General features: G+C 38.4%; 1 protein-coding gene across 6 annotated transcripts in view; it reads right to left on the reverse strand.

Moving 5' to 3' along the window:
* The window catches only part of LOC108100292 (MOB kinase activator-like 2), a 43746-nt gene that overhangs the window by 12581 nt on the left and 19101 nt on the right, over positions 1–12064 (reverse strand). Inside the window, exon 2 of one of the 6 annotated variants that reach the window (XM_017204084.2) lies at positions 9988–11110. The exons of 2 other annotated variants lie outside the window; for them this stretch is intronic. In XM_017204084.2, coding sequence (XP_017059573.1) covers positions 9988–10934 — 947 coding nt within the window. In that variant the 5' untranslated portion in view covers positions 10935–11110. Of the gene's footprint in view, positions 1–1155; positions 1451–9987; positions 11111–12064 lie in introns of those variants that run through there. 3 more of the 6 variants (XM_017204088.2, XM_017204086.2, XM_017204087.2) reach the window with 3 other exon arrangements.

Below are 12064 nucleotides of genomic sequence, written 5' to 3' on the forward strand. Positions count from 1 at the left end.
AGGCACAAACCGAGAAATAGGCGGTAAGGCACGACAAGTGCATGGAATAAGTCATGGCGGAGCCGATTAAGAAATCCCTGAATGGGCAACCAACCTCAAGCCATTAAAAACTGTTCCACCAATAACGATCAAAGTCGAAGGGAAGTTTAATTGCATATAGGAAATATCAGGTAAACGGCCGAATTTATATATTCAGCACTTATAAGAAACGTTACGAATTAATGACGGATTAGTATGAGGCAGCCTTGATAAGAAAAACTTTTAATTCTTTTTTGCTACTAATGACTCATGAAGTACTAACTATGATATTATTAAACTGAATCACAGAATGCTTAGGTTTACATTTTTAGAGATATGTATTAGTATGTATTGCATTTTTCTTTGGCGGAAATCGTCATTATAAATCACAAAGCTAGAAGCTTTTCGAAACAGCACTCAAGATAAGATTAGTTGATTGGAGGGAGCTTTTCGACTGTTTACTACAGAAACGACACATTAACCAATTAACCCATTCAGTTTTGCCCATACTCCTTTTTATGTATGCTACTGTGTGACTACGATTGTGACTGAAGTGAAGTGGCGACAAAAGACAAGTGCACATAATCAAAAGAAACTTCACAAAAGAGACGATTCGGCGTCGCTGAAAAGGGGGGAGCGACTGGGGGGAGGGGAGGGGACTTAGACAAATGACAAACTTATTTGAAGGTTAATCGCGGGCGGGGGCCGGTTAATCGGGTGTCGAACGCGTTTTTCAAGTCCAATGAAACGGGTGACGCGAACGCAGAAGTTGGCGTCGACGCGTACGCCGGTTGGGGCTTTTATTTTAATGCACAGTAAACAAATTTTATCTTTCTGGACCAGAGTGTATTTACATCAACACATTATTTCATTTAGCTATTTTCTTAAAAACCGTATTTAAATAGGGTATCAATACTGTATAGAATTTATTAATTAATTTTTTTTTAAACACAAGTTTAAATGAACTCAAAATTTATTAAATTCTATTCGTGTATTTATTTACAGTGTGCTCAAATTAATAACTCTACTTCTAAACATTCAGTTGCATTTTATTTATGTAACAAAAGTGTGATCTCAAAACTGATCAGTAATTTGTTTCTGTGTTTTTTTTTTGTGTTGCTTTAATTTAAAGTTCACCCAGTTGCGGATTTTTGTTGTTTCCCTTATTTTGCTTCATTTGTTGATTATGACGCGTACCGTTAACCGAAGGAAACGAGTGATCGCAGAACTTTGTTGCTTGTATTATTATTTTATTTTGATGTTTTGTTTTTGTGCGTATTTTTCACTTTTGGCTTTTATTTTTGGTTGTTTTTATTGGCAATATTTATGGGTTTCCTTTGTTTTTCTTGTTTTTATTTTTTTGTTGCGTGCGTGCGTGTGGCCCGCCGTTCGGCAGCGGAATCAGAAGACTGTCCGTCCGTCGCGACGCGCACCTTTGTCGCGGCGCAGCGCGCTTTGATTGTGTGCGCGGGAGAGAGAGGGTCTGAGCCATTAGAAACGTGAGAGAGAGAGAAAGAGAACCCCCACAAATCAGCTGTTCGGCCGCCCTCTCTCATTCTCTTTATAACCTTCTCCCGTTCTAACGCTGCACTTTGAATGAAATTGGTAACGGCAGTTTGCATTTGAGCTTACATATCGCATATTGCATTCATATATTGCATATTGCGCACATATATAACGTGGCTCTCATAAATTTTGTTATGCAAACCACGCGTCACTGGGGTTCTTCTTCTCGGAGACTCTTCATTTTTCAGCTTTGAATGACGCAGACGAATGTCCCAACGCGATGTGGATTATGACTGCAGAAAAAGGGACAGAGTGACATGTACAGTGGAGCCTACCTATTTTGCACCACTCTAAATTTCTGCTAAAAATAAAACCAGACATTTACCAAATGTGTTGCCTACATCAAGGACCGAATTGGGAAGTGGTTTTTTGTAGCCTACGTCATGGGGCAAAATACTTACACATACACATATGTAATTTTAAATGTTTGTGGTTTTGTAAGTGATATTTTGAACATCCGCAGTCAACACGTAGATAAAAAAAGTTGATTGTAAAAATGATTTAACAATTTTATTTTATCTGAATGAACGACTGTTCTAGGAAAAACAAGAAGTACCCCAACATGCGACAATCAAACAGCTGCGCTACAACAAAATGTGTACAATATCAAGTCGCGATGGACAGAACGCGGGAGAGGAAGGGAAAAACGCTCGTCAAATTGCCTGTTTGCCCCATCAGCGCTTTCGTTTGCCTTTGCCAAGTTCAAAATTATTTAAAACAATTAATATTCATTTTGTTCCGTGTTGTTTTCAGTGTGTTATTGTTGCTTTCAATTAGCCTTGCTCAAACTGATGATCATCATGCTATTTCCCTTGCTCTTCCACTGAATGTCTTCCTCTTGATGAAGGTGTCAGAAAATTGCAGCCATAAATTAATAAAAACAATCACAAACGACCAAATGACTCGAAATTTATTCAATTAATCGCACGCTGACGACTGCACAACACGAAATTATATTCTACGGATATAACGCTTAATTTACAAGAAATGTTCAAAGTTTTTTGGCAGCATTTTACGTGAAAAATATTTGGTGAATGCAGAATGATTCAGCCAAATGTAAGCACCTTAAGTAGTATTTCGTTAGTTAATTGAAAAAACTAATTTACTTATCAACACCAATAAACTAACTATCACAAACTATTTAGAAACCTTTTAAAGTAAAACATATTGTGCACATAGCATAGACCTTTACTCACTTATAATGGAATGGTTTCGACCACAGGGAAGTAAATTCCAATTTAATTATATTGTTTTCTGCACAATAGCAACGGATTGCACATTATTCTCGATGAGCTGGCTGCATTTGTCGGACAAATTGTGGAGCTAGGGGTTTTATTGATTTTGCATGTGGATGTGGCAGACAATAGAAGAATTGTGGAGCAGCTCATGGCGAACGCATTAATCTATCAGAGCCACGCTCCATTTACGCGGTAGACAAGCTGTGGGAGCGGCTCCATTCCCCCCAGTAACCACCCCCTCCCCCTTCCACTAAATGTGTGTCACAATTAACAATACGAAATTACGCATTAATCAAGCACAAAGACAAAACTTTACCGTCATAACAAGAGGCATTTGGTGCACAGCAGAAAAAAAGGTGAACTATTAGAATCCAGATTTATAAATATATTACTTCTTTAGAACATCATATATGTATTACTTCTTAAAAATTTCATTCTTATCTTGATAACCGATATTCTATTTTATTTTTTTTTTTTAGCAAAAACGTATACCTTTTTTTCTATGTGTATCAACACGGACATGGCAAAAAGAGCTTAGGAAATATACATTTTAATTAACGTTATTTTTTTCGTCAATGGCGGATGTCGATGGATATATGGATGGATGACTGAGGAGTGGATGACAGTGGATTGGGTTTGGGAAAATGGCCAAAAGCCGATATGAATCAGCTTCTGCCAAAATGTGACCGAGTCCCAATCATTTTGCTGCTGCCTCCGTCTCTTTCTTATTGGCACAAGACAAAAACCCCGGCTATAAATCGAAAAGTACCGTTTTACCCATTTGGCACTGCGACACTCATTCAGCATACAAAACATTTAAGACGACTGTTTGTTTAATAAAGTTGCAAAGGTGAGATACCCTGTACTTCATTGGATCCATATGGGATTGCATTTCTTACTAGTGAAATGCACTTTTAACTTTTTTAAAGAGTACTTTAAATTTATTTTTTTAAAACTTCTAAGCTGAATGGAATACTGATAGGGAATATTATAATATGTAAAATTAAAGCAAAATATATTTATCGATGTTTATTATGCAGTTTTTGTATACTTTTTTTTTTTGCAGAATAAATCTCTAAGCTTGATATTTGGTTTTATTTCTTGTTTGGTATACCCTTTTACATTTTAATTAAGGGGAGAGTAAGGTCAAATCATGCGAAAAAAGCCATGTTTTTGAGATTTTTTTCCTGACGACATAGTTAAAATTTATTTATTCAACCAACGGTATATTAAGGTATGACATTAGAAGAATGTTTTACCAAATTTTTACAAAAAAATATTAAAAAATGTGGCAATGGTAGCAATTGTCCGGACGTGTCGCCAAAAAAAGTTGAATTGCGGTGCCCCTAATAACTCGGTGCTGGATCATCCGAAATCAAAAAATGAAAATTCATTCGTTAGATAATAGTTCGCCCCAGGTAACGCTGTAAAGTTTTTTTGAAAATTGCAATTTTTTAATTTTTTGGAAGATTTTGAAGTGAAAAACACAATTTTTTGGGAAAAAATCGGTTAATTTTTCATTGCAAAATCAAAATTATGAAAAAAAAAAAAAAAAACTCGACAGCGTTACCTCGTAAAATATGTACAGAAATAGTATTTAAAATTTCAAAAGGATCGGTGCAGTAGTTTTGAAGTTATGAGGGGCACCGACTTTGAAAATAGCGTGTTCGGCAAAATCGATTCAAAGTATTTTTATACGTGAAAATACGCCCAAATACGGTTGTTTAAAACGCTGTAACTCCGTTAGTTTGACTTTAATTGACTCAAAATTTTTACACAATGTTCTCGACATATTAATCATTCAGAAAAAAATAAAAAAAAAAATATTAAAAAAAAAATTTTAAAACCTTACCCTCCCCTTAATAGGCACAACCAGAATCGTCTGATGCGAGAGCTACAAGTTTTTGGCTGAGAATGGGAACTGGCAACTGGTAACTAGCAACTGGGAACTTGAAACTGGTAACTGCTGACTACTCGCTGATAGTTGAGAGCATGGCAGTTGGCTTAGAAGAGCAACTCTCTCGCACACAGCTGACGACAGCAGCTGTCCGAGAGCTTCACTGTATGTGAGCTGGGTGAGTCATTTGGCCAAGACCCCACCTTCCACCTTCCAAACCCCTCGACCCACCCGGGGGTGACGACAACTGGCATTAATGTCTCACTGATGAAGACAAAAGCAAGAGACACAAAATAATAATAATAATAATAATGGAAAGTATTTAAAAGCGAGAGAGAGACTCTTCGCCCGGACAGGTAGATGGATGGCGGCTGATGACGGGCAATCACATGTGGCTAAATGGATTAAAAAGCGGCCAAGAGAGCGAGAGCGGGATGGCGAAAAGCTGGGCACGTAAATGAGCCACAGCCGGAACTTGGCCCCAAGTCAAGGTAAACTTTTATGGGCTTCGTTACTCACTTTTTCTGTTTCTGCAATTCTGCATGCGGGTGAAATTGAAAATACAAAAAACACAAAACAAATTTACTGTAGAAACACCATAAAAAGTGGGCTTTATGGGCTACCAATGTGTGCGGTAGCAATTACTTGGGGGCAAAAACTAACGAAGACAGTTCGTAAAACAAATTATAAAAAGAGACAAATGATGCTCTTATTTTAATGAACTTTTAAGGGGACGGGGTCGGATTGGTCTCTTGTTATTTAGGTCGAATTTAACGAGGCCCAAATATTAAATGGGACAATAAAAAACTGTAATTCTTTGGGTTAATGACTTTTAAAAAAATCTTAAGCTCAAAAGAAGTATTTGTTCGCTCGTTAAAAATTGTTTTTTATTAAAAATTTGTAATGTTGTGTAACCATACATTTTCTTTTCAATGTCCCTAATAAAAGAGAAAAAGTTTAGATTTATGTAACCCCATTTAAGCCCTTAAAATTTCCACCTAGGGTTACGCCTATTGTTTCTCTTTTTTTTCTTGTTTGGGCCCACCTGCAATTATGTTGAAAACAAGTTCACGAGGCTGCCAAGTCGCCCATTGTCATCTTTTTGGCATCAGATGGAAGCGAGTGGTTCTGGGAAATGGAAATTTCCGTTGACCTTTGCCGCTTTGGCATTGCTCCCCCATTCGACACCAAAGTCGTGTTCCAAATTTCCAACATTTGCCATACGCGCCAAGCTAATGGGCAAATAATTACAGCCAGCATCTGGACGGCTAACGTTATCCGCTGGCTACCGTTGCACAATTGTTGGCTAACTGGGGTCGGGGGTCGCAATTAGAAGTTTGTTTTATGGCAATTGTTTCTCTTCCCAAACGGATAATTGCTCTAAAGTTAAGACACCGTTCTTGATTCGTCTCGAAGTGCCGTTGCTTTCAAGAAGTTTACTTCATTTTTGGAGGTCGGGTTAAAGGAGTCACATGAACTCAGTTGGGAATAGTTGAAATGCTCCATACAGAAACTGAGATAACCGTTACAAAATCAATTAAATCTTAAACAAGGGTTCACTCATCCTTAACTGCATTAAAAGCTTATTAACATACTTGACACATTCATAAATTATCAGTGTTAACAGCAAGCTGACCTTTTAAAACAGGAAAGCCATAAGTCATAATCTCATAAAACTAGTTTAAAGTTTCTTTAAGATAAACTGCATTTATATTAATTTAGGAAAAATTAATGTTGAGCCCGGTTTTTCTTATTAAAATATTTTATGTTTTTTCTCTTATAATAGGGGGTAATGCAAACTTATTTTATCTTAAGAAAACATTTTTTAGAATTATTTAAAAGTTCCCGCAGCTTATGTTTTTATAGTTCCATGATTTTAACAGGTTTAAAAATATCTAATTTGTTCGTAATTTGGAAACCCTTGAATCATTTTTCAATGGGCGTTTTAAATGTTCTTCACACATTAAAACACCTTAATGCAAGAAACCTTTGCCAGTTCTAATTCTTGGGGCCCTGGGCGCTAATTGCCCGTTCTCCATCGCTGACTTGCTGGCCGTCAGGCAATCGTAATGAACTCGGGTTCGAGTTGAGTACCTTGATACGCCTGCTGGCTGCACTAATTCGAGCTTGATCCGGAGGCGCTTTTGTCTTTGTCTCCGCGACAGCTGTTCCCTTTGTCAGTAAGTCAGTTAGTCAGTCAGTCAGTTAGTCAGTCAGTCAGTTCGTCAGTTCGTCAGTCATTAAGTGGTCCAGTGCGTGGAGTGTCAATGAACGGCGGCTTTAGAAGCTCGGGATCGTCGGAGCACCTGTTCTCGTTTGAATACCAAAGCCCAAGGTGATGTGACAGCTGTGGCGGGTTAAAGCCCAGATGATTAGCAGACCGAACTAATGGACGGAACGGAAAGCCTCACTCTAGTGCTCCATCTAGAATTAAATCTGAAAATCTCTAAGCCGCTCTTTCTCTGTCTGCAGAAATGTTTTGATTGCTCGTAAATCGCAAATCAGCAAAGGCAAAACGGTCGGGCTATAAAAGTCCGGCATACACCAAACATATTAAATTGGGACAGGAAATTAAAACGTTAGCAGCCAGCTGGAGCAGAAACGGTAACAGAAACGGAGCTCCCCGGCCATATGATAAGGCACCGAAGTCGAAGTCGGGGGCCCAAGCATGTGGAGCGAAAAACCCAACGAGCCAAAGTTGAGCAGCTGGCGAAAAGGGCAGGGGAAAAGCGGCTTGTAGCTGCTACCAAGATTAATAATGCCCAGACACGGAGTAAGAAAATGAGGAAAAAGTGCAAGTAACATGTGTGTTTGGGCTGGTTTGTATTATGTACTTTACTTTACTGGACCGAAGTGGACCCATTGTAACAGTGGCATTCGGTGCCCAAGGGAAAAAAGAAACAAACCAAAGAAATGGAGGTGGAGTCCACTTCCTTCGTAGATGACTGAGTGAAACTCTTACTAAGAAAGCTAGCTACTATTTACGCTTTCTACAAAACTTAGGGAGTGAGTGGTCAAATTAATGTGACCGAGTAATTACAAGAAGCAAAATTACAGCAGAGTGACCATGTTCAAAGTTCCAATCTTGTTGTTATACAACAATGAAAACAAATAAACCCATCTCATAACGATTCTTTTTGTTAAAATAGCAAATATTATAAGCTTGTTAGTGAGTCACAAGTGATGATCTCAAATTTGGAAGAACAATTCTAATTCCCACAGTTGTAGATTTAAGAGATATATCTTCAACACACCTCCTAATTAAAACTTTGATAAACAGCAAAAAAGAATTAGGATATTGCTGTTTTTTGTCGTATAGGAAGTTTTTCAAGTGTTAAACACTTTGTGTATATTTCTTTGTGTTCAATTACCTCCAAAGTACAGTTGGCCACAAAGAGATCTTCGCTCGTCTGCAGACAATATTACTCATTTATGAAGACCTGAGTCTTTGTCCGTTTTATTTTTGTTAATTTTTTATTTGTTTACATAGTATGTTTTTATTCAAATTTTGGAACTTCTTGAAGAAAACCGAAGCAAATGAGACAATCAAAAGTTTCGAGCATTATTATTATGTAAATTCAGGGCTCGGGGATGGAGTTGTTTTTTGGGGCCTGGTAGCTTAGTGTGCCATTGACACTCTCTGACAGGTTTATCATTATCATTTTCATAATGCGTTCCCTACTCCCCAGCCGCATTTCCTTCATCAACTCACTGAACAAATGACTGTTGTTATGTGGTTCTCCTGCTGCTTGCTTCTCACTCACTTTGTATACTTATACTGTTAGTCATTGTTTTGGGGGGAGGAGGAGGAGGGTCTGTATGTGAGTGGCATGCACAAAGGCGACCCCCAAAACCCAGTGAATAAGTTGTTACTCAGAACGTTACTTCGTGGATTTTATAGTATTCCTATTCGTATAGTATTTATGCATGTTCATGTGTGTCAATATTTGGTTTCCTAACTAATTATCAGTTCAGCGCACTCTGTGGCAGAGTGTCAACGCTTTGCGGTTGTCTCACCTCGGTAATTTGAGAGTTCGTTTAACTTTGCTTCTCAAATAAAGCCGGATCACGAGCAGATAATGCTCGTTTGAGTTAAATTTGGACACTGCAAATAAGGAAGCAGCAGCATCAGCTGTTAAGCCCACAAAGCCAGTCGCCAAGTTACAGTTTTGTTTTACAGAGCTTCGCGTTTGGGTCACCACCTAATTCTGGTGACCTTGGGGTCGCATTTTTATGTGTTAGCTTTAGGCCCAGCATATGCATAAATTTCGTTGGCCACCTTTGTTTCAGTTTCTATTTCTGTTTGCTTCTTGGCTGCTTCCACTCTTGTGATGTTTTAATTGCCGCTTGAACCTTGAATTTGCGCACCACAAAGTGTTTTTGGTGGTCACCAAACAAAACGAAAAAAAATAATAACTCTACAAAAGCCGCTTGAGAAATGCTCGTAATTAAAGCCATAAAAATGAGTAAATACCGCATTTATCTGCTCTGTTTTCTGCGTTCTTTATTGTTCGTTCAGTTTTTTTTTTTTTTGCTTTCGGCTTCCTTTGTTCGACCTCTGACACGGGTATCTTAAGTATTTCCCTAATGCGGACAAATTATAACTTTGTGCAATTCTCCATGACTCGACCTTAGAAAGTTGATCGCAATAGAGTGAATGCTAACGAGCGTAATGTTGATGGAAAAAAGATTAATAGTACTTATTGTTAGCCTAAAACTATTGGGCATTCACAAAGCTGTCCATAAATCATTCTTGCAGGTAAGTATATCATATTATCTCATGGGAAACTAATGCATTTAATTAAATAAAATATAGCCTAAGTTAAATAACAAGTAATAATGGAATACGATATCCTATCAATCCTTTTAATTGTCTAATTAATTCAATTGTGGTTTATAGGCTGGCAAACTAGAACCGTAAATCAGTTACTTTCTCATGGTTAAAAATAGCATTCAGTCTGTACTTTCAAAACTGGTTTATAAGTTATGCTAAATTATGGCAGCGAATGTATCAAGTGCTATTAGAAATTCTCTTGAATTGGGCAATTAATAACTTGTGAACAATATGATTGACACAGCTGACGTATTTTTGTACGAAAGCCCCAGCAACAATGACTAAATAAAACTGGCAAAATCTGCCGAAAATACCGGATTGGGGACTCCCCTCTTTCTGCCACCTTGCTAATCCCCCCGAAAACACAAATCATACAGCTCTATTGTTCGTCGAGAACATTATAAATTCAATTCGAATGGCATTTAAAGACTTACGCAACCAATCCGCCCAAGAAGGCAACTGGACCGCCGCCGATTAGTCGGATCTTCCGATGACAGGAATCGAAGAGGGAGGTTCTCGTTGGCGCTTGTGAAGTGGGTGACATGATGATAGGATGATGATGTCCACCACTGTTGTTGCTGTTGCTGGTGTTGCTGCAAGTGATGTTGCTGCTGGGATATTGCCGATCACTTGGCCTGCTAATGAGCACTTGTTGCTGCTGTTGTTGTGTTGATGTTGCTGCTGTAGTTGCTGTTGCTGTTGCTACTGCTGTAGCTGCTTTCCACGCTTGTTGTTCACTTGTTTTGCAATTGTAATTACGAATGTAGTTATTGTTGTTGCTACCCGAGTGCCGCGTGTTTTTACTGTTTCTATAATGAGTGTTGTTATGATTGTTAATGCAACTATTAGACAAACTGTGGCTGCTGCCGCTTGTGCTGCTGCCACTGCCGCTGCCGCTGTTGCTGTTGATGCTGCGGCAACTGTCGTCGTCGTCGGTCGATGTTGCTGTTGCCGCTGCTGTTGCCGCTGGCTTTGGCTTCTTGTTTCGCCTGAGAGCCGCCGCAAAATTATAGCCGCCCAACTCCTTCTTCTTCTTCGGCTTCTTCAGCAATTGCTCCGAGTTTGTGGTTAACGTTGATGTCAGAAACAACAAGCAATTGTCGCCTTGTTGATAAGAAGAAGTTTGCTGCTGCTGCTTCTGTTGCTGCTTGAAATAATATTCTGTTTCATGTGTCTCCTCTGCTGTGACTTTCGGCAACTTGTGTTGCTGCTGCCTGAAGCGTTGCAACAAAGTTTTGCGCTGATGTTGCTGCTTGCCGTTTGGTGTTGCTGCTGCTGCTGCTGCAACTGATGTTGCTGTTGTTGTTGTTGTTGTTGTCGTGGTCGTATTCTTCGTTCCGAAGCCGAGTTGCACGATGTGCTGTGTGGGAGCTCTCAACATTATTCACTGTCACTTTTGGCTTTTTTATTTTGTCACTATAATTTACTTTATTTGTTGTTGCTGCTTCTGCTGTTGCTGTTGCTGCTGCTGCTGCTGTTAACTGATTTTGCACACAATTTAATTTTATTCAGTTCGTTTTTTTCCATCTTTCACTCTTGTTTAAGCCAAACTTTCTTCTAAATAAAAATAAAACAAACAGGGAATTAAGTTTCAAAGCGAACTTTCAACTTCTTTTTCTGTTTTTTCATTATTTTTTCTTTTTTTCTGCTTTTTGACCATTCCCTTTCGCGTTGCTTTGCGAAATGGTAAAAAGCCATTGAAAACTTCTCGTGCTTTGGGTGCCAGTATGTGTCATTCATCAGCTTCAAATTTTTCCACAAGAACTGCACAGTGGAACGAAAACCACTTAACGGGGATTAGGATTAAACTAGATTTTCGGGAACCAAAATAATTGTTGCACATAAATAAGCCTGCAAGATTTGATTCTAAATATACAAACAACATTGGTTTGACGAAAGCCTTAATCCGCATAATCCCAACCAAAATCCGACTGAGTTGAACCAATTTTGTAATAAATTCTTGGTCGCTAATCTCCCACAGTGCGATGATGGCAATGCCATGTGCTTTGAGCTTTTGTATTTATTATTTAGTTTTTATACATATAGAAATGTGCGCGCTTTCAGGCACCCCACAGAAAAATATATATATTTAAATATGTGTATATATCGTTAGAAAATGCGATCGCGTGAGTTTTTCGACTCGTTGCGTAGTTCACACAAAACCAAAGAAAAACAACAACAAATGCAAACAAATTCGCAATGGTGAGTGATTCGTGTAGGCGCGTGTTGGTGTGAGTTGCTAAGCTGAAATCCGCTTATATGTTAATTAGATTTACTAAAGAAATAAATTATAAGTTTCTTCCGTTTTTGCGTTGGCCTGACTTTTTGTTTTGCTTCAACTTTTCAGCTTGGCTTGAGTTGTTTGTTTTTCCCTTTTTTATGCACTGCAGTTAATTAATGCAAATACTTCAACACCCAAGGGAACAGCAAGTTTAAAGATTTAATTGTACAAATAAATGGGAAACAAACAACAAAAAAGAAACTGCGCTGCCATTTCAGAGTTCCTTTTCA

Source organism: Drosophila ficusphila, unplaced genomic scaffold (assembly GCF_018152265.1).
Source record: "Drosophila ficusphila isolate 14025-0441.05 unplaced genomic scaffold, ASM1815226v1 contig_286, whole genome shotgun sequence".
Lineage (NCBI taxonomy): Eukaryota > Metazoa > Arthropoda > Insecta > Diptera > Drosophilidae > Drosophila > Drosophila ficusphila.